Source organism: Hevea brasiliensis, chromosome 9, assembly GCF_030052815.1.
Source record: "Hevea brasiliensis isolate MT/VB/25A 57/8 chromosome 9, ASM3005281v1, whole genome shotgun sequence".
NCBI classification, from domain to species: Eukaryota; Viridiplantae; Streptophyta; class Magnoliopsida; order Malpighiales; family Euphorbiaceae; genus Hevea; species Hevea brasiliensis.
In genome coordinates this window covers 25,461,198-25,488,902 of record NC_079501.1, presented here as the reverse complement: position 1 = coordinate 25,488,902, position 27,705 = coordinate 25,461,198, and the positions used below count along the sequence as shown (strand labels likewise).

Below are 27,705 nucleotides of genomic sequence, written 5' to 3'. Positions count from 1 at the left end.
AAACTACAAAGATTCAATAGACAAAACTAGTAATTTTTAGAGACCAAATAATGCATTTTGCCAAACAAGAAACACATTTAGTTTAAAATTCCATGACATGATTTGGTTGTGACAGATTATCTGTTAGCAACATATTTCAAAACTCGGGGTACTCGTTTGGCACTGAAAACTGTCGAAAATGCAAGAGTGCTTTGTGGCGTAGGTTTGTATAAGCTTCTCCATTGTTAGGTAGCAATTGCAATTTCCATTTTGTCCCCTTGTATAGATTAGGTTTGAGCGAAGAACCTCAGCCAATTCGCAAACATGCGCTACAAAACGAGAATCATTCTTATGGGTGAACTATTGTTGATCTCTGCAGCCAAAAAGATAAGAAATGAAAAGCCCATTAATCAATCTTAGGATAACCTGGCTTTGCATCATTTCACTCCATTTTCACAACACTTCCACCCCCGCTACTCGCTATTGGCACAAACCCAATGAAAAAACATGCTGAACTAATAATCATTAGACTTACAACATGACTCCGCGTGGCCAATCAAAGGAAAGAGAATAACCAATTAATTCTTAACAATATTATAATATGCCCAATAAAGGAGCTCTCGCTGCATATTAACCAATGAACGCCAAACACCATCTACAGCAACATACAAAAAAACCAAAGGTGCTCAAGAATCAAAAATCGATCTCTAATCAGTTGATGGTAGTACCAGCAGAAATCTTTCAGTGTAGCATTAGCATATAGCGCGCACGTTATCCTTGTTTCTACAAATTGTGCCACCTCCCCAGTGCTTCTCCTACACGGACTCTATCTCCACGCCTAATATTGAACCTGAACTCTGAAGAAGAGTCGTCCCTGTCTTTGAGCGGCTTTAATGTGGGAGCCTGAAAGACAAGCACTACTGTCGATCCCATATTGAAAGCAGCCACCTAAAAGAAAAGAATGAAATATTGAACCCAAGCCAAAACCATCACTTCAAATGTAACAGTAAAAAAGGTGGGGGAAATGTGGTAATATATGGTAGGAGAGGAAGAAATTTCTCTTCATTTGAAAATCCAGTAACAGTTGCATAATAATAAACTAGAAGATATCTCGGGGTTAATATTATAATTCCTTCATGTTTTTTGAATTAAATATATGAATCAATGATTAGAAGGGCCATCAGCCAGGATAAAAAACAAAAAAATAAAAAATAAAAAAAAATTTGAAACATATGTCAGGAAAAAGAAAGGAAAATAAGTAGGTAAGCAGCACTCCTGATTCAACCATGCAATACTGTATACTCTTTAAGAAATAACAACTATAAAGTTGAAACAAGATTGCTATTTCTAATCTCTCTGATGACACTGTTTATCAATCATCAATTTCAGAAATACAATCTGTATGTATTACCAACCTCATCCCCTTTCTTCAGTATTTTACCAATGCCCTCAGGTTCATATACCTGTTCTTCTGGAGGCTCAGAATTCACTAGCTTTTTCCTTGGCAGGTTTGTACGAAATTCTGGTTCAATGAAAAGCTGCCACATTCAAGTTTAGACTACCGTCAAAACAAAGGCATGTCCATGGACAGATGTTAAATAAAAAGTCACAACGCCATTTATGTAGGAATTCATTTTTCTTTTCTTTTTTTTTCGGTTATTGGGGAAAGAATTTAAGCATTGAACGTATAGTCCCAACATAACTCCATGGGCGCCAGGTAAGCCAACCTTGATTGGTAAACCTCCTGTTATTCAACCCACACACCATGGTGCCAGCTAAGCGAACCTTGATTGATATTTGATTCTGTAAATTTTTGCATATGCAAGCATGCGTGCAGAAATGTGTAATCATGGGTGGGTGGAAGGAGGGGGACTAAATATATAAATCACAATTGTGAAAAGCCACATCACCTTAATTGACCCAATATTTGTAGCACCAATGGCAGCAATAGCCATGAATCCTTCTTCCCATAAACCTTCAAGTACAACCTGGTGTCAACAGAATTGCAGAAGCTACCTATGAAACCCATACATATCCATGAAAGTGGTGAAAGAGTACTTAAGTAACGTACATTCACAAATTAAAATTTAACTTTGTGCCAATCAAGAATAGGATAAAATAGAACTTTAAGGAAATTCATGACAATTCTATAATATTTTTCAGTTTTCCATTCAAGTAGAAGGGAAGGGGAAACCACATTGATGTTTCTGATGAAAATGCAACAGATTAACAGTTTTGAGAGAAGCGTACAAACCAAGCCATCACAACTACCTAGATACCATGCAGATGATTGACTATAAAAAATATCCAAAACAAGGAACGGATTAGCTCATGGTGTACAATGCCATATTTTAAAGTAAGGAGAAATAATGGAGTTATTGTCTAGTAAAGTTTGTCTACTTCTGTTTATGAACTTAAAAATTAGGAAGTCGAATAAACAAATTATGCATGAAATGTGAATCTATTCATGCCATAAGCTGGTCTTTTGTTTTGCATTTTTGTTTGATTTCATTTGCCCCTCCATTCCTTACAAGGTAATTAGCAGATTTGATTAGCTAAATTGCATAACCACTCCAATGAGAAAAGTACCACCAACAACAGAAGATAAAGTAATAATGAAGCTTCTATGATGGCGACACTTCATGTCAAGTACCAAAAATAGACTTATTTGAAAAATCAGAATTACCCTTTCATTTTCAACATAAAGATTCCTGATTGTTCTTGTAGCACGTTCATTTAGAGGAAATAAGTGCCCTATAAAAAAAAAATTAGAGAAAAAAAGCAGTGAATATAATTAGATCGATTAAATACTAAAGGGATTTTATATTTGCAAGAATAATTCCACAAGAATAATAACAAACACAGGTATAAGCTGCTAAAGAGATTCAAACATGCTTCTCTTCATGTACTTGGTAATTGGTAATTATCACAGTAGCTTAGATAAATTCTATAAATGAACACCAATGAGTACAAAAGCAATCAGTTTGGTGTGGCATATGTATATTCAGATTCAGCATTCCATAATTAAAAAAAAAAAAAAATTCCTCCCAAGGCATATGGCATGGTCATTTTGCACAGCCCCACTCATCTCCTTCCTATTTTTCATTGCTACAACATCCTCTTAAGGACTAAATAATATTTCCTTCTATTTCTTGTTATGCCTGGCTAAATTCCATAAAATAATTTATCCAAGTGGAGCACTATGTTCTTAAAGACCAGCTGAAGTTGGTGGGCTTTGGAGGATCACAAGAAAGAAATGCAATATATTTTCTCTTATATTCTACCAGGTACCATGGACCTTTCTAGATGATTCCCTTGTGATAGACAATTTGTCCTATATTTTCTCCCCACTCCTCCCCCTTGCTCTCCTTGAATCTCTTTGCCTATTTTAATTATTATTTTGAAAGTCTTTTATTATTCATGTTCACATTCTTATTGTCATACCACATGGATAAATGAAGTCAGAAAACAAACATCTCAGCATAACCTTATTAACCAGTAGATTGTCAACTATAAACATCAAATCATGGATATAATAGAAACGGTTGTAAGCGTAATCAAAGAACCAAGAAAATAGTGAACCACATAGTATAAAAGTTAAACAATTTCTTTTTATAACCAAATACAAAGCAACTTGAGTAACCTGCAAAATGCCGGCGGACAAGGACATTCCATTCAACTGGTGAGTGTATGCGATGATAGTCACCAGGCCTCAAGTATATCACACAATAGTAAAGGCCCTTTGTTGGACTGCAATCAATTCTTTTGATATGTAAATTGCTCAACTCATCAAAACCTTAATCCCCAGTACATAGGTCAAATATGCATATAATATTCTTTGTGGAGTTCCTGATTTCACATGCAATAAAAGGTCCTTAATAACTACACAAGAATGGTAAAACACACATGTTGACAATTTGCAAACTTCAACTTTCACATCACTCATGGAGTCACTCACTTTGTGTCTGTTTGGCATTTTGGAAAGCGCTTCTTAGAAAAAAATATCATTTAAAATGCTGTTGAAAAAGCTATTTTTATTATTTTAATGATCTTATGATTAAAACTTGTCAAATTAATTTTAAATCAATTTTTAATACTTTCTAGCTATTATATTTAAGAAAGCCTTTTCTCAACAGCAACTTTAACAACAATCCCTTGAACTCATTGACTAAGGGAATCTTAAGTCTCTTCCTCTTAACTCCAATTTGCTATGACACAATTTCATGAATACTGTGCATCCATTGACTAAGATTTTCCATGAAAAATGGAACTAGAAGAACTTGACTGGCAGATGTCTAGTATAGTCCAATAATGATATTATATTAAATGCTAGAAGCATATAATGCAAAAGTCAAATACTTGGAGGTTAATCTGCAGAAACTGCTAGGCAATATATGTTTCAGGCCTCATCGGTCATCAAAGTTGAATCCACATGGTAGTGATTGAAAAATCAACAATTAGACATGGTGGTACAGAATTACCGTGCTGACACAGTGTCCCTGACTTTAGGAGAAGCCAATGAAAATCTCCACCATGACTTCTTACTGTTTTCTCGAAGATTGCTTTGTTGTTCACTACTCTTTTCTTGGACATCCCCATCAGCTATCATAGGAAGGAAGGAACTAGCACCAAGAAGAGAAGAAACAGAGTAGGAAAGACCTTTGACCTGCTCAATCATAGCTCCTGATCCTTTTAACTCTCCGAATCTTAGTATAGTGCCATCCACTGGACTAACCTGAAAATACAACAAAATATGGCCATATAAAGTTTAAAGAAGTTAGCAGGACCTCAAATAAACAACTTCAGAAAAGTAAAATGCACAAGAAGCTTGTTACCAGTTACCAGGCAACATGGATCAGGGTCTATAGGCCTGGTGCCTTCTTTCAAGGCACGGACAAAAAATTCCTTCAAAGAAGCATAATTGTCAAGAGGCAGAGCTGCTTCTTCTAGGTCTGAGAAGCAACAAAGATTATTAACTTCCCACATATTTTTCCTTTCTCGTTAATCATCCACATACTATACCATTATTACAGAATATGATCACTACTACCAATGGCTACAAATCATCAATCAAGTAATGAAAAAAAGTAAAAACAATCATACTTGAATGGAATGCCCGAGCCCATGCTCTGTAGACATATGGACGAAGCCATATGGGAAGTTCCTGAAAACATGATCCCTTAGCAAGTTATAATTTTCGCATAAAGGTAAGGCAGCAGTACAGAGAGAAAGGAACACATGCTGAAATCCTATCATTTTATCCAATAACAAAATGACAGCATATAAACTATGAAAAAATTTAGCTACAACTATGAAATGAATAAATAATGCCTAAATGAGTAAAATATACTTCTAAGACTAAAATAATGAATTAAATCCAGTAACATAGCAGAAAGATGAAAGCACCACTTAGCAGTCACAACGGCAGAGTTAAGAACATATAAACATTGAGGTTGAAAATAGTCAGTCTACATGAACTTGTAGGGTTAAATTGATAAGTACTTTAAAGCCCCTCAGTAAATGTTCCACTATAGCCAAGACAAAATCCTAAGATTAGGTGCTCACTGCTCAAACATAAGCATCCCTCCAAGGTACATGCAAAGCTACAGTAGACACTTTGTTCAAGTAGAGAATCAATCATGCCTTTGTCTCAGAAATTACAGAAAAGAATGGGGCTCTTGTTCATGAGACAAACTTTTGTAAACATTTCGAATTGCCCCATAAGGATAAAAGTATTGAAATGCCAAAAAAAAAAAAAGGAGGTCCATAGATGCAAATAAAAAGTAATCAACGCCAAAACGGACATAGTACTAAGAAGCAGGGCAATCACGTGATACTAAATATAGTGCGTGTATGTGAATATAGTGTCTGTATGTGTGTGTATCAGTTCACAGGTTCAAACAAACCTTGGCATTTTTATTCATATTTATGTTAATTAGCATAGTTTATGCACAAAGTAGAATAAATTTTAAAGAACGAACCTAACTTTTAGTACCTATAAAGTACAAACAATTAAAAAGAATTTTGTGAATTTTTCTAAGGTATGAGCAATTGTATTTGTGTTTGGCTGACTTCTTGAGGTGTAGATGAGTTCTCTAACTTTTATTGACGCAAAACAAAATCAGTTTACATTTGAAAATCATCAGCACTACACAAAATTCAAACTTTTCCAACAACTTTTTTCCTATTATATCCACCAACACAAAAAAAAAAAAAAAAAAAAGTAGAGAGAGAGAGACAGACAAATTGGCCATAGAACTATCTGTTGTATTTTAAGGAAAAGGAAGAATACTCACAATGCCTGTCAAGGAACCCCAAAATCTAGAAATGGAGCGTAAAGGAATCATCCTCAGAAATGTAGCCTAAAATTGGGAATGTCAAAGAATTTTTTAAAATATTAGAAATCAACATCATAGCATCTAAGTAGTAGAAACAGAATTGCCAGTAAATATATAGTCAATGCATGGAAACATAATCTTTGGTACATTCACATAAATAAATTACCTTTACATCTGGTTGAAACTCTAATTCAATTCCTTTTTCCTGTGCCTCTTCAGTCTGCCGTTGAGAGAGAAAACAAACTTATAACAAATTAATAATTAACAGATCTTCAAAAAGCCATGATACCAACAAATAAACTTCATATTAACAATCACAAAGCAGATACGAAGGATATGAGTTGTTGTAGACTTGTAGAAATAGTAATATATGCAACAAGGTAATAACATCTACATGTTTGCTTATTTATAATAAGTAGATACCTTTTTGTCATCATAGAGACGACGTGCATGAAGGGCACCAAGCATGAGTAGAGTAGCCACAGTTGCACCAGGCAACAGAAAAGTACTACCTGCACAGATATTGATCAATGAACTTCACATGCTTTCCAAGAAGCCATCATCACAATTATGACTCATTATTCGAAAAGTAACGGTTTATGACATTTTCCTGCCTGCTCTACCCTTGCCATAGACATCACCATGTTCCTGAATTTCCTTGTTTACTAATTCTTGGAAGAACATCAACAATTTTGCCAATTTTCATTAAAATTTTACCTAGATACAGAAACAATTCTTAAGAATTACTACAAATTTCAGTTAAAACTCCAAATTAACAACTTGGGCAGTTGGGCTAGCTCTGCTAGAAGTAAGACAAAGGGAGAGCAAAATTTGACTTATAATGCATCTATTAAACATTGCCCTTATTTTGCCTTCCTAACCACCCCCTCCCCCCCAACCAAAATATATATATATATATGAAACTGAAAATCCTAATTCTTCAAAAATTAGTCAGCCAGTTAAAAATTTTCATTTCTAAGGCTCGATTTATTTGGGGCACTCTAAAAAATTGTCAACAAAAAATATTTTCCATTGACTAAGTCATTTTTAAGGAAAATCACTCTTTTTTTTTTTTTTCCAGATGAGGAAGTTATTTTTCATTTTTTAGACTTTGATAATCTTATCAAAATGTGAAAATACTTTTATATATATATATATATAATCGCCTATTATTAATTTAACATTGTAACAAAAACATATATACAAACGAGCCAGCCTTAGGTGTAAGAATATTCAGTCGGTGCAACCCGTGAAAGATGAAAATTTTCACCTCCGGCAATGTTATATGGTCCCATCTTCTCTGCTCTCAGAGAAGCACTTTTTCTCTTGGCATTAGCAAAAATCATTGCTTTCCATAAAATAACCAGAAATACAATGCGTTTGGAACCGAACAGCAAACAAATTAAACCCTTGTAATTCCTTTTCTTACACACCAATTGTTCTAAGCATCAGAATTCAGGGCATAGTAGTGCGTTAGCAGAAATAATTGAAGTGTTTTCTCAACGTCATTGCGTTTAAAAACAATAAAATTAGTTGTATAGAACTATCCAAACAGCGCCTTATCAACTAACACAATAAAAAGCAAAGGACGCCGAAATCAAATAGCCTTTCCATCTCTTTTTTCCAAAATTTTCTCAGATTCCAAACAGAAAATTACTCCAGAGACGACGAGTTGCGTTGCTAATCTAATTAAAGTAACTGACCTTGGCCTTGGGAGCTGCTACTACCGTTGCCATTGAAGGAAGCACGAGCTTGAGACACTTTTTGGACCTTTTTAAGAAACGAGGTAAAGAATTGGCGTTGACAATGGTGCTGGTTGAATCGTAAATTATGAGGGAAAATAGGGACTTTATGGGAGAACCGGAATTTCATCTTCTGTGGAATGGTTTGATTGGCAGAGATGTTTGGTTTCGATAGGGTTTTTCTGCAGGAACGAGTCCCGGAGGGAGGGGGAAATGGATGGTTGAAGTGAAGAAATAAAACGACGAGTGTTTGCACCGTTTTTGAGTAATGACGACGTTGAAATTTTGTGCAGCAATAAAGGAAACACCAGCCCAGGCCCAGCGATGAGCCGATGGTAAAAGCATCTCAATCCGATGTTTGATCCTTTGATCTATCCCTTTCCTCCATATGCTGTTACACGTGATGTTTAAATGGGAAATCCCTTATGATGTATGTTTCGTAGGATGGGAAATCTCTTAACGGTAAGACATCCTCGGGCTTTTTTCCTAAAATTTTAGCCAACTACTCAATTAAGCCCCTCAATTTATTTTCAAAAGTTATATCAGCCTTTAAATTTAATCAATTAAATTTGAGAAATTATCGAATTTTATCAATTAAGCCATAGTTCAATAAACTTAATTTTGTACTGCACTAATTATTAGCCAAAATTTTTGTTTTTCTCTTTTGGCCATAAAATAAGGGTAAGTTCACCGAGGAATGCCATCTGAAATAGTACTCTTTTTTCCTTTCCTTCTCATTTAGGTCTCTTGAACTTACTCTAGTTTGGCTCCCCTTATCCTTTCCAGGCAAAGAAAAGCTCTTCTTCTTCGATTTGATTGTGAGTTTCCCCTCTTCATTTGAGTTAGATTGTGTACATGGCTTTTATGTTATTTCTTGCTTACACATTGATGGAAAATAGAAAGGGTTGTTTTACAGATTTTCTTTTGTTTTTTTCTGTATGCTTACTTTGGGTTTTGTGGCTTTTGTAAGTGATACCTTGGAGCTGAGGTAGGTGATCTCGGGGACACTAGCACCTTAAAAGGTTTTTAATCTCTCAACAGCTATAGGAGAGTGAGATTTTTTAAGAGCTATGCCTTCCTCTTTTAAGGTCTTTTGCATCTCCATTGTAATACCTCTTACTCGTCTATAGTGTAATCAAGTAAAGCGTGACACATTCGGTGCTGGAACACCCTATCTCATTTTGTCATGTCCATTGTTAATTTGAAAACATGTGGTCAATTTTTTTTTAATCACAAATTATTTCTGTGAAAACCCGAGTAGAGCCTCTTATATTTATTAGCATCTGGCGGGTTTTGCTATTCACATGTTAAAAATAATTTCATATCTATCTCATATTTACATATATATCATGTCATATCATATTATTTCTGCTTATACAATTTCAAGAAAATATATTTTTCATTCATTCATTTATACGGAAGTTTATATAAAAAAGTTCACAATTTTATTTACAATCCAAAATGTTATTACAATTTATTTACAATGTTCAAAAAGAGTTATACTGTATCTACTTATGTACAATAAATCAAAATACAAAACCTAATAACATGAGCCCTACTAAAATAAATACAAAAAACTGAGGTGACTAGCAGACACTATCAGATCTGATCAAATCGCTGTCAGGGCACTACTACTGCGACTGCTACTGTGGCTGTTGCTGTGTCTGGTCTCCAGTACCTATGCGATGGAAAAACCAACGCGCTAAGCGAATTGCTTACTGGTGCGTAACTTTAAAGTAAAATAACTGAATAATTAAAAATAATAATTCTAGGTGGAATTTCATAACTCTAGGTCAACTGTATTTTTATTGCACTTTAGAAATAAATTAATTATCAGTATCTTATCTATTCATTTATTTCATTCCCAGTCTTTTAAAATCATATCAATGCCCAAGTAACCTATAACAGACTATAAGGCTAGATACACGGGAGTATACTGATTAGACCTCCATATGTCTATCCTGTATACAACTGTCGTGTCAGGCACAAGGCTAGTTGGCAGGCTATCAAAGCTGAAAATGAAATTAGGCTCAATGGCCAACGGGCAGGTATATAACTTATCAGACATATTTTATCAATCAATGATTATTCATGTATGCAGTACTCCTATCTGTAGTCCTTAATTGGTATACTAATCGATCCAACTATATACATAAGCCTATGTTCACTTTGGGCAACTAAGCATTATCAATTACTTATTAGAAATTTCATGTCACTTTGTAGTGGGAAAGTGGGTCCCACATACCTCTTTCATGTAATTCAGTGCTTAGTAACATATTAGAGTTAAAACCCTACTATAAATTTATTTGTCTTATGAACCTTTCTTTAGGTTCAGTTTTAATGGCTTAACTTCACCTATCAATTTGATCACTTTGTAGCCACTGTTTGGCCATACTTTCTTCATGGAAGTTGTTCTTCTATGTCTCGTCTTTATTTTTCCTTTTTGAATTATGTCATTTGGATTTATAAAGCTCAAGTTATGGTCAAATAACCATAACTGGTTCGATTTAAATTTTTGATTCCTTAACTAGGTAGTTTTGGTATCATATTTTATCAATTTATTTGAACAGATTATAGAAATATTTAGGCTTAGTGTTCTTCATAGGATTTGTTGTCCTATGTCTTGTGGTCACTCAGAATTTTTAGTTGCAATGTTTTAAGTTTTGTAGAACCATTTATAACCTAATAACTGGCCTGGACTATTCTGGAGTCAATAGTAACTTATGAAATTTCCAGAATTGGTATATTGACTTGATTTAGCCAATTCACCTAGTTCCCTTGATTTCTGAGTTTTGGTCAAAATACCAATATTGTAGATTGATGTTTTGTGGACAGTTTTCCATTGGTTTCATTGCATTTGGATTTCTATAGACTAAGTTATGGCCTTTTTGCCAAAACTGGTCAAGTAGCCTATGTCTAGCAAAATCTGGGTAGTTTTAGTTCTGGACAGTTTTGTTATCAAAATTGGGCTAGCAATTTGGTTTGGTTAAAGGCATTTCTGGGCTTTGTGTTCTTCATAAAAGTTGTAGCCCTATGTCTAAGCTTTCCAATGGTATAAAATTCAGGTCATTTGGACCTATCTAGAGTGAGTTATGACCAAATGAATGTGTACTGTTCATTTGGTCAATTTTCTAGATTCATCATTTGGTCATTCGGATTAGGGCAACATTTAAGTCACTTTTTGGACAGAATTTAAACATGGTTTCTTCATGAAAAATGGTGCATTTTAGGTCTACTTTTACCTCCAATTAGCCTCATACCAATTGGAGCAACACAATTTCGGTTATGGCTCAAAATACACACTGAATTCAACAAATTCCCAACCTGCAAAGAAATTGCACTCCCAAATATCATTCCTTCGACTACCTTACTTCAAATTGGCATTCATGACACTTCTAAATATCATCTCAATACTATCACGTTCCAGCAATTACGTCAAGTCTCCAATATGTAGTTCAAAACCGTAATCCACATTGTCAAGGTTAATCACAATATACACATGAAATAAAATTTCTATCACAAATAATTTCATCAATCAACATATAGCCCTCATCTACTTATTCATCAATACCATTAATCAACATTTACATACATGAAATTATCAATCTCCTAAGTTCCTCAAGGCTGCCGAATTGAAATAATTGCACAAAGTCTTCAAATAATTGTTCAAACCCTAATTCAAATTATCGACCTCAAATATACACATACAATATCACTTCTAATGCATCTAAGTGTATCAATTAACATCACCAATCATCTTTATAATTAGGAATTCATCAAACTCTCAAGAAAATTTCAGCTGCCAAAATGAAACACTTCTCCTACCTTACCATTTCTTTTGATTTCAAGCATAATTCACTTCATCCTAACTTCAAATCAATTTTTAATGAAACAAGGAAGAGGATATAAGCACTAACCTCTTTGTTCACTTTCTTGAGCTTGTTAAAACTTCAAAATTTCTCCTTCCTTTTGTTGTCTATATACTTCCCAAGGTGTGAGGACTAATTCTTGTGAAGTGAACTTATGATTTTATGTTGAAAATGAAGAGGATTTAAGCTTGCATGAAGAGAAAATCCATGGGGGAATTGAGCGAACCAAATTTGGCCATGGATGAGAGTTGAATAAGAATATGAATGTGAGTGGAGAGATTTGTCACTTAATGCCTTTATATACCCCCACTAACTTTGGTTTAATTATTATAATAATCAAAGTTTTAATATTTCAAATAATACCCCTCATTTTTTTCTTAATTACATTACATGTATAGTTTCATATTTTCATGGGATTTTTAAAATTTTAATATCACTCATTTTAATGGACATTTAGGTTAAAAGTCAACTCTAGGTGCCAAATGACCAAAATGCCCCTCTTCGGGTTATAGTCACACTTTTTCAGTAATACCGATTAAATTCCTGATCCGACGGTTTCTTTAAAAACTTTCATTTGTACCGATTAACTAAATTTTCTTTGATATTTTTAATGTCATTTGTACCTCAGTAAACCTTTAATTAAGTCTCGAAAATTATTTTCTAGGGTTCTCCGCAGGTCTAGAATCGTCAACTGTCTATGCAGTAACTTCTCGATACAGTCACCCATCGCTGAAACTACGACTCATTTAACCTACTTACATTTCATTTCTTTTATTTTTCCTTAATTTTCCTTGTATTTTCTTATCATTTATTCCATCATTTTATATTTCCTCACTATCATTTAAGTGTAGTTCCAGACATCCTAGTTGTCTGGACAGACATTAATCATCGGAACAGTAGAACGTACAGACTGCCTATGGTGAGGGCGTTACATCCATGGTGTTGTGTTTTTCTAAGTTTGTTTCTAATACATAAAAAAAAAAAAAGACTTGATCACTCCAAATTAAGACGTGTACATCTAGCAGTAAGGCAGAGCAAAACTAATAGTGAAATTACAAATAACCCAAGAGACGAAGCCAGGGGGTAAAGATGACCTCCTATTTGTACAAAATACCCAAACGACCACCACTCAACCATGAGCTTCCTGTGAGGGTCACCTCTTGGATCACAGAGAAAAGGAACTCATAAATTCATTCTCCATCAGCCCTAGCACGCAAAAGAAATGTCAAGCTTAGCATGCAAATACTGTTCACTAGAGTTGGCAAATTTTGGCATGACTCGATATATAGTTAAATGGGTTTGTGTTTAGCATAAATAGGTTCAGGTCATAAAACGTGTTAGAACATACTAAAAATAAGGATTTAATCGGGTTGACCTATTTAACTCAATAAAACACGCAAAAACCCGTTTATTTAATCAGGTTAATAGTTAATTTGTGTTATTTTGATCTATTGAAACCTATTATGATCCCTTTTATTTATAATTAAAAATATAATTTTACTCTCAATATCTTATAATTTAAATTTTCTTGTTATTTTTATGAAAACTTGATATTAAAAAGAAAATCTGAATTCTTGATTAATATCATAATTATCTTATATGTATATATTAAACAAAGTTACATAGTGAACTAAAAGAAAAAATTTAGACTCAAACATTATAATTGATTTCATCATAACTACTCAATTTATATATGAATAAATTATATGAGTTTAAGAAAATAAAACTATAAAGTGATTTTAAATTTCTTTTGAAGATTGTTAATATTTAAAAATAAAATTTTATTCATGTTAAGAATAAAAATAAAGGACAAATTTAATAAAAATTTAGTATTTATTAAAAAAATAATTTCTACGAATACACTAATAACATAAATTATTGATATTATTAATTATTTATTTATTTTAATATTATTTTAATTCAATTTATATAATAATTTAATAGATGTAATTCATATATATACATATGAGGGAGATCATATATAAAGTTAAAGTGTAATGCAATTGGTTATTAATTATATGAGCATTGGATAATCCAAGTTCAAGTCCTATCCCCTCCCTTACATCTCAAACTTTTTAAGTAAACAAGTCATACGGGCCATTTAAATGGGTTATATGCCAATTTAGATGACCTATTTATTTGATAAATGAGTTACTAAATGGGTTATATGGGTGTGTTGTCTGACTTGTTGAGGTGACCTATTTATTAAACGAGTTACAAGTCGTGTCATATGACCTGTTTAATAGATAGATTATATTCGGATTGAGAGTTTATGATATAATTAATAATTTTGTCATGTTTGGATTGAACATAATTATGTTGTGTCAGAATGAGATATGAGATATGACCCATTTAGACACGACACAAATTGTCACCTCTATTGTTCATTTGAGAATCATACCCGTCATTAATGCATTGTCTAGACCCAGTATCATCCAGGACCAGGACGCTTAATCAATAAGAAGGATGAGTAATCTCCATGCGTCATCAATCAAGATTACCCCAAACATCATATCATAACAGTAGGAGTTCACTTTATCAATCAAGAGATAATATAAACAGGTTAGGAAAATACTAAATGTTCATCATTCACCTTTCCTTTTCACATAACTAACTTAATCATTGGAGTGCCAATACGTGCTGCTTCCACCCTCTTGGCCCTCTATGATACAATACAGTTTACAACTGAAAAGGATGAGTTGTAATTCTATTAAAGATGTTGTTAGATTAGTTACAAATTTGTTATAAATGTTCAAATAATTAGTGAACTAGCTGATAGTCAGTGAAGTAGCTGATAGTCAATTACTGTAATCTCCATATAAAGAGTTTACTCTATTGTAATTAGTGTGTTTTTTGAATGAAAACTCTATTCTCTCTTGGATTCTTCCCTATTCTTCTTTTTGAATTTTCTCGCTTCTTCCCTTCTCTTTCTTTTTCTATTAAATCTACATCAAAGGTATTAGTGCAAGTTGATTCTCGGCCATGTTGGAATTACAAGTTCTGATTTGCTTTTCCTTTCCCTTTTATTCTCATTTTCCATGTTCTTCCTTTCTCTTATGATTCTCCCAATTTCTTCTCAATTTTTTCATAATTCTTCTCTAATTCTTCTTTCTTTCTTGAAATCTTAAATCAAATTCTTCCTTTTTATGTGCTTTCTAGTTATTTCTTCTACTCTGTTCTTTAATTTTTCCTTTCTAGCATTTTAAAAAACCTATTTCTTGAAAGGGTTTCAATTTCTTGAAATTCTTCTCTATTCTTGATCCTTCTTCAATATTTTCTTTTTCTCTGTTCTATTTTCTTTGGTCTCTCTAAAAGTTACCAATAGCAGACCATGGAACTAGAGAAAATTATTCAAGGTATGCTTGAAATTATCGGAAAGATGGGAAAAGAAAATAGAAATTTCTAATAAGTCAGTTCAAGAAGAAATAAAAGTTCAGAGTTTTGAGAATGGGAACAATGGAGGTGAATTGGGATTACCAATTCAAGGATTAAAGACTAATGAAGGCCAGGCTAGAAAAACATATCTCTATCAATGTCACGACCCAAAATTTTGTGTAGTAATCGGCGCATGATTTAAGTATTCTTAAATCATGCAAGCCTTATCAGAGTATCTTGAATAAATATATTATCACTTACTAATCCAAAAAAATAGAGAAAATTCAAATAAACAAAATACTGAATAAACATCATAAATATCTTATAAGTAAACTGCGTAGTTTCTACAGATTTCAAATAAAAACTTAAACTATTCAATAAACTAAACTAATTATTAGTCCGAGGAAACATGAATTTGGACATACCATGAGAACAAATCAAAGATTATCCCTCTCTAGAAAATGGACTGAATATTTGGATCAGCTGTAGAATTCTACTGATCTGAAACAGATAACAGACAGAGAAAACGTGGTTTGAGCTAATACTCAGTGAATGATAATTATAGCACATAATGGAATAGGAACAGACAGACACTTGATTAATTTGACAATAAATTTTCTATTCAATATAATCATGCTTATGCTATCAAAATCATTAATAAAATAATTTCATAAAATATATATATAAAAGAAGTTCATTCAATAAAATTTTTATGGTACAGTACAACAGGGTGATGATACCCCACATCAGCAAAGGCCATATGGTAAGCGTACTACCAAATATTAGATACCTTCCTCCTCCTTCACAGATATCAATACATATGATACTAATGCAAACCATAAATTGTAATGATGTATGACTAAACAATGCAACCTAACATCATGATAGTTCATACGGTGGGGTCAGATAATAGATACAGATACTGGGCACAGGTACCAATTCAAAACAGAAAATCAATTTATACAAATTAATCAAAATCAACAAAAAAATTTTAGATAGTAAATAATAATTGATAGTGCAACTTCAACAGTTTATTTCAATAATTTCAGAGAGTCAATAAGATCAAATCTATTCACTGTAACACATCGGTAAATTTTATAGTCAGATATCAATCAATATATAGACATTAAAGGCTTGTTCCCGGAATCTTAATAGCTCTAGTGTAGAGATAATTGACAAAATTAATTATTTAATCAAAATCGAAATAAAATTCAATAATAAAATAAAACTCTAAAAAGTCACATGTAAAATAATTGTTAAAATATTGATTTAAATTTTCATTTAATAACAAATTTAATATTGAGAAATTTTAAAAGGGACTAAAACGGTGCCATGTACTATAACTACCACTCACCTAGAGCCTCCAAAATAATAGCTAGATTCAATAAAAGAGACAATTTCAGCTGACAGATTGAATAGTCGAATCTTCTTGAACACAAAATCGAAGGTGATGAACAGAGAAGTAAGAATTTAGGGATTTTCTGCGCACATTAGATTATAAATCGCAAATATACATATAACAGTAAACAAAAGATGATGAAAATGCATGTTAAGAGTATTTAGTATAAAAGAGGGTGATAAACAAGTTTTGAGAGCAAAGTTTAGCAGAAAGAGACGATTAGGGTATATATATTTCAAGAGTTCTATCAGATATAGAATGGGATAAAAGTTATTATTGAACTGAATTGTTTATATTACAAATATATATTTAATTTCAAAAATAATAATATATAAAAATAAATAAGCAAGCCATCCAATAAAATATTTCCTTTTTTTTTAGATAAATATATTAAATTATTGTTAGCTAATTAAAATAAATAAATAAATAAATAGATAAAATATTGGGTTTCTACAAATATCAAAAATTGATATTCATCTCTCAATCACAAATATCAAAAATTGATAATCATCTCTCAATCACAAAGACTCTCTCAGAATTAAATGCAAAGAGGAAACAAGGTCTTTGTCTCTGGAGTGAAGAAATATACACATTAGATCATATTTGTGACAAAGAACCAATGTGGGTCACCATTAGATGAGGAAGTCATTGGAGCTTTTGAATTCAATGAAGAAAATGAGGAAAATGTTGATGTTATTGAAGACTTCTCCTGGTCTTGGAAGAGAAATAAAAAATTCAAGAAAGTTTTGATAAAATAAAAGAAATTGATGAGGAAAAATTTATGGAAGAGCATTAGGAATTGGTGACATTTTCTTCTGGACAAATTGAAGAATATCTAGCTGAAGATGTTTGTGCATCTAACCCTTTGCCTCCATATTCAGCCTCAATCAATGATGGTTATGCAGTAGTTGCTTTAGATGGGCCTGGTGAGTATTCAATAATCACTGAATCAAGAGCTGAAAATGATAGGCTTGGTGTGAACATCTCCAGAGTATTTTTATATAATTCTGGATTGAGTGCTTGGATTATAGATGAGAGTAAATTTGAGTTTGCAATTGATTTTAATAACCAAGATTTTAATGTGATGAAGGCTAAATCTTACAAGGTATTCTTGGAGAACATCAAGTGCAAGATGACATCAATGCCAAATCAAGATTCAATTGGGTCAATTGGGTATTTGGAATTGATCAAATGCAAGATGAAGCCAAATTGTAGCAAGGGTTTTATTTTTCATTTAATTTGGTATTTGGATTTGATCAAATGCAAAATGAAGTCAAGTTGTAGTAGCAATTTTGGGAAGAGCATTTGCAATATTGATATTATTGCTAATGTCAAAGATTTAGAGCCCAATGTTGATACGGTGGTTGTAAGAGATTTGTTTTTGTAGCAGCGAGTCTTGAGAAAGAGATTGGTGATTAATTTAGATTCAATTAGCAGAAGCTTCCTCCCTTGAGGACAAGAAAGTTTTTGAGCTGGGGTGTTGAAGATGTTGTTAGATAAGTCGCAAATTTGTTGTAAATGTTCAAATAGTTGGTGAACTAGCTGATAGTCAATCTCCATATAAGGAGCTGACTCTATTGTAATTAGTGTATGTTGATTGAATAAAAACTCTCATCTCTCTTGGATTCTTCCCTATTATTCTTTCTGAAATTTTCTCCCATCTTCCCTTCTTTTTCTTTTTCTTTTTCTATTAAATTTGCATCAATCTATCCTATTTATCTTGCAGGATCCTTTAATCATCCTTACCAATCCATTAAGATCCATTCCTTAATACTTCTCCAACTTGATCTAGCAAGACATGCGGCAACACCCTATGCCACATTGAGTTTGCCATTCATCAGTCTCTTGGTTTCCAAACTCATTTTCCGCGACTCGACTTTGGGTGTACTGGCTGTTAGAGCATTCTTGGATTTTTCTAGCTTTGGCTTGTGTGTGCTCCCTGGCGCTTTCATCGTTTCTTAGCGTTGATTCGGCAACGAATTAATGGTGCACTTTTGGTGTTGCTAATGCTCTTCTCTTTTTCAGGCAGGAAGTTGCTCTTGCTACTTGCTAGGGTTCTTTTGCTATGGGGTTTGGATTTTTTGATGTCGGGCTGGGCTGGTAGCTAAGATTTTATTTAGACCATGGGCATGTTGTGGCCTGCTTATTGTATCGATGGGCTATGGGCCCTGTGATTCTAATCTATTAATGAAACCCAATATACCTTTAGGGGAAAAAAATGATTGGCTAAACTCAAATTAAGAGGATTTAATTGAATAAAATTTTTATGTTTTGTGCATTGAGTTTCCCCATTTTTCTTACTCTTTGATTTTTTTAATTAAAATTTACATTAATAAATTTCATGAGACATTAATTTATGAAAAAAAATCTAAGAACAAAAAAATTTTAAATTTCATAAATAAATAAAGCACAAAACTTGGATCAATATATATTATTTTAAATTAATAAATTATAAGATACACCTAATTCATTACTTATAAAAAATTAATTATTTTTAAAATTTAAAAATATAATTATTTGTGAATAATTAAAAATGTGAGAACTATAACTCTACGGGTGATAATATACATTCATCGCTTTTAAATTAGTCTCACATGAAAATCATATGGCATATGCACTCTTTAATTATTAATTTTTCTTAACAAAAATGCAAGAATTTTTCGAAAAAAAAAACCAAAAATAAATGTAAAGACAATAAAAATCGAATCGCATGAGAATGGTATATTCCTAGTAACGAAGATGGAGCACCATTCACCCCCACACGCGAGTCCAGTCAACTTCCGCTCACTACCAATGAAATTGGACCAGAAAGGAAACAAAATGAACCCAGACATTTGAAAGAGATCAATCAAGTAAGGCAACCAGCTCTTCTTCATCCATGGCAGCCAGCAATACTGTGAAGTATGGGATTATAGGGGTGGGGATGATGGGTAGAGAACACCTCATTAATCTCCATCATCTTCGCACAGAAAACGTGGCCGTTGTTTGCATAGCAGATCCTCATGTCTCCTCCCAAAAACTCGCTCTTGAACTTGCCCAATCCTTTGGTTGGCCTCTTACGGTATATATGCTCCATTATGATTGTCCTTCCTTATGCTCCCTTTTATCGTTACTTGATCATTTGTACAGGTTTTTTCAGGGCATCAGGACCTATTGGATAGTGGGCTCTGTGATGTAGTGGTTGTGTCGTCTCCAAACATGACTCACTATCAAATTCTTATGGATATTATTCACCACCCGAAACCCCATCATGTACTGGTGGAGAAGCCACTCTGCACCACCGTTGCTGATTGCAGGAAGGTCTGTCAGTTTCCATGGCTTTTTTTTTAATCCACTGCTTCAAGTGTTTAAAATTTAAACTATGCTTCTGCTTAAACATTAGTAGCATTTTCACTAGTTATTTTTATGTTTTGGAAGCTCAGCTGTGTCACTGTTTGGTGTGAATGGTGGGAAGAATCCGGAACTCGTTTGGGTACTCTGGAAGTTTTAAGGAACGTTTATTCTTGAACTGCAATCATAAAATTAAAGGGGTTATCTTGAATGTTTCTAGATTTAACATTTGGTGAGATTTTGAATTGTTTTCCCAGAGTCCATTTGTTACAGTTTGTGGGTTGGTGAAGGTGACTAAAGAAAAAGTAAACCAGAAAAGGAGAAAAGAAATTTATAGTTAGTCCCAGCTTAATGAACAGATATTTAGATATTGCTTTCTCTGAAATCTGAACGTGTGTGTGTCCTTGCTTCTTGGTTGTTGATCTTTCTGTTTTATTAGGTTGTATATGCTGCTAAAAAGAGGTCAGATATGCTTGTGCAAGTTGGATTAGAGTATAGATACATGCCACCAGTTGCTAAGCTGATTGAAATTGTTAAGGGTGGATCTCTGGGGCAAGTCAAAATGGTGGCAATCCGAGAACATCGATTTCCATTTTTGGTTAAGGTAAATTGTGCAATTTATTTTCCATGTTATCATTGCAGTCATCAATGTTCCTGACCAATTCATGTAATAGGTTAACAATTGGAACCGGTTCAATGCTAACACAGGGGGGACTCTGGTTGAGAAGTGCTGCCATTTCTTTGATCTGATGAGGCTGTTTGCCAGTGCAGATCCTGTTCGTGTTATGGCTTCTGGAGCTATAGATGTTAATCACAAAGATGAAGTCTATGATGGAAAGGTAAGTTCAAAATTTTGTGAATTTGATGAAGATAATTATGCACAATTTGGCCTGAGATAAAATTAGCTTTGTGTGTTTTCTCGGAGGTTGTAATACTGATTTACCAAGAAAGCCAGAACGTTAACCCAAATCTTTGAGTAATAATCAGAATCCCAATTTATCTTTAGCCTATTTGAATAGAAATCACACCATGTTTCACTACTCATAGCAAAAGCTTTTCTCTAACACTTCTTAACCTCGGTCTTAGATAGGGGATTCAGGGCCTGCAGCAAAATAGTTTTAACTACAGCCTGATCATATAATTAATTGGTAGTTTTTGTTGGGTCACTTGGGAGTTGATGGAATGAAGCTGGGTTAGCTGAGTACTTTTGCTTGGTTTGTAAAGATCAAGGGATCATGCTTGAACTAGATCCAAATTGTTTCTTATGTTTTATTCTTTGTGCTATTTTGCAGTGGTTAAAAGCATTGCACTGTTGGGCTATTCACTCCTGTGCATTGAATGATGTCTTATCATATGATAAAAGAGAGATGAATTCTGATGATGTTAAAGCCCTCTAATTCATTCTAGAAATATATTTAATTCATTCAAGTAACATATTGATTTAGTTTTCTGTGCCCTTATGGACCATAAACTATGCATTCTGTTTACATCAGTCAAATGAGATTGATCTAGTTAAATTATTAGTTAGACCAGTTGAGGATCATTGCCTATGCTTGGGAGTATGTAAATTTGACTATCCACAAGTGGTAATATTTTTGCCCTGTTTAAATGGTGCTTACTGAAGGAAAATATCACAACAAAGACTATCTTAACGACATTGAAGTGCGGTTGTCTCTCTAGCTCTTTGTTATGATTGTTCTGTTTTTTCAGCTTATTTGAGTTATATCTAACTAAATTGATTTGTAAGTCTATATGGATGTGTTTGTATAGAAATTAGGACAATTTTTGCATTAATTTATATGCATGCTTGTAATAGAATGTCAGTTCAAGATCTGAAATATTTAAAATTTCCTTTCCTGTTATTAGATCTTTTGCAACTTTCTTAGCAGTGGAAATCTTGAACTTTGTTCACAAATTTGCTTTTGATTCAGGTACCTGACATCATTGACAATGCATATGTTATTATCGAGTTTGATAATGGTTCTCGGGGAATGCTTGATCTTTGCATGTTTGCTGAAGGTAGCAAAAATGAGCAAGAAATATCTGTTGTTGGTGATATTGGAAAGGTAATCTCCCTTGCTCTCTCTCTCTCTCTCTAAGACATCCACACACATTTGCATTGTCTCTATGGGTGCAAGTAGCAGCTCAGCCTGCCATATTTCATTTGCCCTCTAGGCAATGTCCTTTGTTTGCCTCTTCATATGATTTAAATGGATCCAATTTTAGCTGAGTGACATCGCTTATTTTTATGCATTTAGATAAATTTGTGATCCTTAAAGTATAGTGCTATGTTCTTGGACATGCTATGCCTGTTTTAGTTGCTTTTGTTCATTTTATTGGCTTGTAACAGGGGGAGGCTTTTGTTCCTGAGAGTATAGTGCGCTATGGTACTCGAGTGGCAGGAAGAGATGGTGTCCAAACATTGAAGGCTGAAGATGACCGGATCAAGTGGGTTGCGTTTTCTCTTTTTTTTTTTTTTTTTTTTTTTTTTCTCTAATGTCACATTGATCTTGAGCATTGCTAAGCCTGCCTTCTAAATATGGTTGTGAATCAACTTGTTTTTCAGATATGATGGACTGCATCATGGGTCTAGCTATTTGGAACACCTTAATTTCCTGTCTGCAATTCGGGCAAAAGGTGAGAAAGCTCCTGCAGTGGATTTGCAAGATGGTTTGATTTCGGTGGCCATTGGAGTTGCAGCACAGCTTTCAATTGAGAAGGGTCGATTTGTTACAATTAAGGAAGTCATGGACGAACATCACTGGAATGATTCTGTTTGAATATTGATCTTAATGACTCCGTCTCTATTTGTGGTTGTTTCAGTCTTCTTGTTAATTTGTCTGTCATTTCCTTGTTGAATGCAAGAGGAGTCATGTTGTAAAAAGAAAAGAAAAAAGCCTGTTAATTATTCACAGAACTTGTTTATCTTATTCAGTGTTGTATTTGCTCCAGTTTCTTGATCTTCATAAACGACCAGACGTTTTGCTTTCTCTTCAACATTTAGGCTAAATACTAAGGGCCGATCGAGGTGGTCTATAAACGTGTGATAATCGAGAGACTCTCTCCTTCTCCTCTCTTTTTCCACAAAAAAATGATTTGTTATTTGGATTTTGGAAAATTCTTCCTTAAGCTTATAATGTATTAAGCCAAGGGAATGGGTCAAGATATAATAATAAATAATAAAAGTATTATTAATAATAACTCAAAATTAAAAAAAAAAAGAAGTATAATATTAACATTTTACCATTGAATTCAAGGGAATTTAATATCCAAAAACTATTAAGAATTACATTATTTTCTTTTTATATAATATAGAAATTCGAAATTTAGGCTCTCGAGGTTGCTACAAGGGTGTCATATCCACTAAACTCTATTTAATACATATAAAATTACACCATTATTAATACTATTAAATAATTTTTTTATATAAATAGCCAAATAAACATTTATTAATTAATTATATATGTGATTTCACAATTTTGAGTTGAAGAATATCAATTACTTTAAAAAGTTCATTTCAGAGTTAGCAACATGTAGAATAAATGGTAATAATCTATGCATATAAAATGTACTTTTGGTTTTAATTAATTTTAATTTTATAAAAAAAAAGACAATTGTTAGGGGGGACAGTGATATTTCTAAAAAAAAAAATTAGTATTTTTAATATTTTCTAATAGATCTTATTGGGCTAAAAAATTTTATTAAGTATTTTAAAATTTTTTAAGATTATAGACATAATTGTAATTTATAAAAAGAATAAATGATTTTGTTATTATTGTCTATTAGATTTTAATGGGGCACTTGACCCTTGTATTTTAAAAGTTGTTAGAGATTTATTAGAAGTTTTATTAATATATATATATATATATTTTTTTTTTCCATTACAATAAATCCATGATATTGAATTCTATTATTTGAAATTTGAATTTTTAGACAAGATAATCAAATGAAAGTCTAATACATTTCTCTTATCATTCTCTTTATCAATTTGAAAATTTAATGGCTTTTTTCTCATCTCTCTCTTACTAGAATTCCATCATACTCAAATTATAAAAAAAAAATATTTCTTTTGCAAATTAGAATCACATCATTTATTTTATTTAATCTATGATTTCAATTTAATTTATTTTTATGATTACTTTAAAAAATTATATTTGAATATACTGGATAAGTTTTTTAATTTTACACCATTAATATACTGTAAGTTCAGTTATTTCTAATGGGAAATTGTGAAGTATTGATTATATTTTTTAATCAATAATAATTCTATTTAATTTTGAGCAAGTAAATTTTGTTAAAAAAAATCATCTTGACAATTTATATTTATTTTATGTGTCGATTTATGAATTATATATTTTAATTTATACAACTAAAATAAATTTCTTCATCTATAACTAAAGATAAATCTAAGCTAACTCACGAGTTGAGAGTCCTTAAAAGGTATAACTGTGGACATTATATATTCAAGCGATATGAAATTTCACCACACCCCTTTACCCTCACCTAAAACCAGTTTGAGTCCGAGTCTAACTTGAAAGTTGGCTTGTGAGTTGAGAGTATTCAAAGGTATATAACTCTAGTGGGCGATAATAATGTAGGATTTCATTCCACACATTAATCACCCTCCCCCAACCAAAACTCTACCACTTTGAGCTTTGAGTCTTTGGACAATTTTGATGGTACTAGCTACCTGCTTTGCTTAAGTTTAGTTACTCCTGACTTTATGCAGGAGTGGAAAAGAGAACTTAACTTCAACAAGTTTGTCTTATTGTTATTCTGGCTCAGATCGGCTGTTATATTCCTGCCCGCTTCTCAACTATAAGGACAGCTGATCGTATATTTACAACGATGGGTTCAGTGGAAAATCTTGAATCTAACTCCAATACGGTTCAATTTCTAAACTATTGTCTTAAAAATGTTTAGCCCTTTGCTTAGTCTTACTGAAAATACATATTAAGATTGAAATATTGTTTTGAAAGTAAAACCATATCACACTCTAATTTTTATTCGGGTGCTGCAGTTTATGATTGACATATCATGCAGAATGTCTCACGACCAACATAGAAAGTAAAACAGAGTACAACTAGCTTGGAAGAAGAAAAGATCAAATTTCGAAAGCAAAACAGTATTTGCCAACAACTTCGAAGATATAAAATAAGCCATCTCTTAAAAAACCACTTATACGATGCCAAATTCATGAAACTCAACATCTCAACTCAGATTGTCAGGGTTCTAAATAATGCATGTCCAAATATTTCAATATCCAAAACTTCAAACTCATAATGATAACTACTTTTCCCTCCAGAAAAAAAATACATAAAAAGACATGTTCAAGCACAACAATGAACTCAACGGTATCTGCGGAGGGAGAGAGTGTTGTTTCTCTTCCAGGTTGCCCTGCGAGAAGGACGATTCTTGTGGTGCAAATGTCCCTTTCCCCGTAGACCCCTGTACTTCTTCCCAGCGGAAGTGAGGCCCCTGAGCTCTCTGTGCTTGTGAACAGGATTGCAGAGCCAGTTGATCCTTGGGTCATTACGAATAGCATTATGTGCAACATCAACCAATATGACCTCAAAATACTTGTAAGTAGAATCCTATACCAACAAATACATGTCATGAGGAAAACTATACATTTTAAGCAGGACAAGTGTACATCTAAAAATAGCCAACGAACCTCATTAATCCAGTATGAATTGAGAACCCTGAGACCTCCCAATTTCCTACCAGCACGCTCCTCTGCAACAGACCTCTTGCTTCGCTGAAACTTCAGTTGTGTCACACCCTGGTTGGTGGGCTTACCATAGACAATACCTTTGGGTACAGGCCTCTTCCTACCACCACGCCTAACACGGACACGATAAATCACATAGCCCTGAAAGTATTTACTGAATAATACTCAGTGCAAATAACAAGAGAACATGATTCATGCATATGTGTTCCAAGCAATACCAAGAGAAGAAATTAACAGAACGAGAAAAAGACTAACCAGAACAAATTTAAGGGTCATAATGTTGTATATCTTTGTCAGCAATGATTTTTATGACAAACAAGAGGTCAAAATACCACTATCATGTTCTATTGTATAAACATCCAATATATCTGTACTGTCATGCAAAGATACAAAGAGATCATGATTATCAAATCTTAATACAAATGTAACACAAAGCAAACAAGAAGCTCACAAGAAACACATGAAAAATGCAACGACAGTTACAAATAAAAACTAATAGCTTTTTCCCAACATAATGAGAAAATCATATTATTGATTAAAACTACCAAATAGGACTATATCGAATCGAGACAAAAGTGAATTCGACCAGAAAAAGAATCCACCTGGTCAGATGATCGACTATGTTGATATCGCTGGTCTCAGGAAGTATCTTATCATCATACATATACACTCTCCTAAGGAGAAATGAATATGAATCAAGATACCGCTTAACCAGCAAGAATCATATATTCCAAACAAAGTGCCCATTGTCCAGCAATTAGCATTTAGCAGACAAAACTTGCATGAGCTCAGGAAATCATCAAGTTCACAAGCATCTCCCTTGACACTTTATGGGGAACAAAATGAACAGTACTCCAATAACAAGTATTATATATAATATTTACAATACCAGATGAATATTATCCCAAGAGATAAACTAGTTACGTGAAGCTCCACATTTCTACGACTAAAGGACACATTTCTTATCATACCTGCTTGGCCTTGTAGCCCAAGCGGCGAGCCTTGTCAGGGCGTGTTGGATGGGTGACACGAACAATGGAAGGATGCTGGCGGTACTCCCAGCACCTCACCCTCTGCAAAAACCTCATCACATCTGATTGCTTCTTCCTCCATAGCTCAGAGACATACTTGTAAGCCCCTATTTTCATCAAATGCATAACGTTAAAACATTTACACTGCACATTTAACTTTTTACATCACAGGGGGTTAAGTCTCAAAACACATTCATAGCAAATGTACCCTTCAGAACAGAAAAGTATGCTTGTGTTCAACAAAAATATAACAATAGAGCACAAGGCTTCATGCATTTGATTAAATTCAATGGCACAAAAAAATAACAAAAAGCTTTACAGCCCATCCTTATTCGGAAATAATAATAACTCACAATTAAATCGGCATGCAACTCAGAACCCTTATTTTTATGTCAGCAACCAAATGCAAAGCTAAACAACGCAAGCATTTGCTCTTTTGAAAATCGAAGAACATCAAAACTGCAAAACTTATATTTGACAGTGGCAACCATAAGAATAATACAGTGGATCCCAAATTAGCGCAACGAAATGCTTAATGAACAGCAGTATGAAAACAAATAGATCAAACGAAATGGTAAGTTCAAGTGCCCTTTTGATGAACCCAAGATCAGAAAGACTCCAAAAAAACTAGGAAAGTAACAGATTTAACACCAAACTACGACTAGCTTTGAAATCTGTAAGAAACACACAGCCATCAAAATTGAAGCATTGTGAGATGAGAGAAAATCCAGTTTAGAGAGAGTGTACCCATTGGATCAGAGCTGGCTTGCGCTGTTTGTGACTAGGGTTTGCACTTACAAAGAGAGTGCCAAGTGCTTGCGATGAAAACCCTAGTCTGCCTTATAAATTGCAGACTCGAAATCTTCGCCGTCCATTTCGACGCAGATGTGGCATTTTGCACCCGATATAGA

General features: G+C 33.3%; 3 protein-coding genes across 7 annotated transcripts; 1 reads left to right on the top strand and 2 right to left on the bottom strand.

Annotated features, from left to right (window-relative positions):
• Positions 1-12: 12 nt before the first annotated feature.
• On the bottom strand, positions 13-8,434 carry LOC110666053 (phosphatidylserine decarboxylase proenzyme 1, mitochondrial). Of its 4 annotated transcripts, none has more exons than XR_009151343.1 (13): positions 8,021-8,424; positions 6,741-6,829; positions 6,484-6,537; positions 6,276-6,341; positions 5,083-5,143; positions 4,822-4,931; positions 4,461-4,714; positions 3,623-3,729; positions 2,666-2,733; positions 1,890-1,967; positions 1,395-1,517; positions 708-927; positions 13-352 (listed from the first exon to the last, which is right to left on the bottom strand). XR_009151343.1 is itself a non-coding variant. In XM_021826418.2 (12 exons), the coding sequence occupies exons 1-12, from the start codon at positions 8,187-8,189 to the stop codon at positions 763-765; spliced, it is 1,344 nt and encodes a 447-aa protein (XP_021682110.2). In that variant the 5' UTR covers positions 8,190-8,423; the 3' UTR covers positions 478-762. The 4 variants fall into 4 exon arrangements, 1 of the variants encoding a protein (XP_021682110.2); XR_009151344.1 differs by having other exon boundaries at positions 13-308; XM_021826418.2 differs by lacking the exon at positions 13-352 and having other exon boundaries at positions 478-927; positions 8,021-8,423.
• An 11,001-nt stretch (positions 8,435-19,435) lies between these two features.
• LOC110666056 (uncharacterized) lies at positions 19,436-22,983 on the top strand. The gene is made up of 7 exons (XM_021826424.2): positions 19,436-19,763; positions 19,832-20,002; positions 20,472-20,636; positions 20,707-20,871; positions 21,964-22,098; positions 22,383-22,480; positions 22,599-22,983. The coding sequence occupies exons 1-7, from the start codon at positions 19,581-19,583 to the stop codon at positions 22,810-22,812; spliced, it is 1,131 nt and encodes a 376-aa protein (XP_021682116.2). The 5' UTR covers positions 19,436-19,580; the 3' UTR covers positions 22,813-22,983.
• A 2,197-nt stretch (positions 22,984-25,180) lies between these two features.
• LOC110666059 (60S ribosomal protein L15-1) lies at positions 25,181-27,698 on the bottom strand. 2 transcript variants are annotated; one of them, XM_021826429.2, is made up of 4 exons: positions 27,542-27,698; positions 26,735-26,901; positions 25,707-25,904; positions 25,181-25,626 (listed from the first exon to the last, which is right to left on the bottom strand). In XM_021826429.2, exons 1-4 carry the CDS (start codon positions 27,543-27,545, stop codon positions 25,381-25,383), a joined length of 615 nt encoding a protein of 204 aa, XP_021682121.2. In that variant the 5' UTR covers positions 27,546-27,698; the 3' UTR covers positions 25,181-25,380. The 2 variants fall into 2 exon arrangements, with proteins under 2 accessions (XP_021682121.2, XP_021682120.2); XM_021826428.2 differs by lacking the exon at positions 27,542-27,698 and having other exon boundaries at positions 26,735-26,935.
• Between the last annotated feature and the right edge of the window lie 7 nt (positions 27,699-27,705).

Bases quoted from the DNA above. Each gene is read 5' to 3' on its own strand.
- LOC110666053 (XM_021826418.2), bottom strand. From the start codon at position 8,189: ATGAAATTCCGGTTCTCCCATAAAGTCCCTATTTTCCCTCATAATTTA. The intron at 6,342-6,483 runs GTAATTTATTTA...TCCCAATTTTAG, and splicing joins AGTTTCAACCAGATGTAAAG to GCTACATTTCTGAGGATGAT. The intron at 4,715-4,821 runs GTAACTGGTAAC...TTGTATTTTCAG, and splicing joins ACCCTGATCCATGTTGCCTG to GTTAGTCCAGTGGATGGCAC.
- LOC110666056 (XM_021826424.2), top strand. From the start codon at position 19,581: ATGGCAGCCAGCAATACTGTGAAGTATGGGATTATAGGGGTGGGGATG. The intron at 20,637-20,706 runs GTAAATTGTGCA...TTCATGTAATAG, and splicing joins GATTTCCATTTTTGGTTAAG to GTTAACAATTGGAACCGGTT. The intron at 22,481-22,598 runs GTGGGTTGCGTT...CTTGTTTTTCAG, and splicing joins GCTGAAGATGACCGGATCAA to ATATGATGGACTGCATCATG.
- LOC110666059 (XM_021826428.2), bottom strand. From the start codon at position 26,920: ATGCATTTGATGAAAATAGGGGCTTACAAGTATGTCTCTGAGCTATGG. The intron at 25,905-26,734 runs GTATGATAAGAA...AAATACTTTCAG, and splicing joins TGGGCTACAAGGCCAAGCAG to GGCTATGTGATTTATCGTGT. The intron at 25,627-25,706 runs GTTCGTTGGCTA...TTGTTGGTATAG, and splicing joins ATTCATACTGGATTAATGAG to GATTCTACTTACAAGTATTT.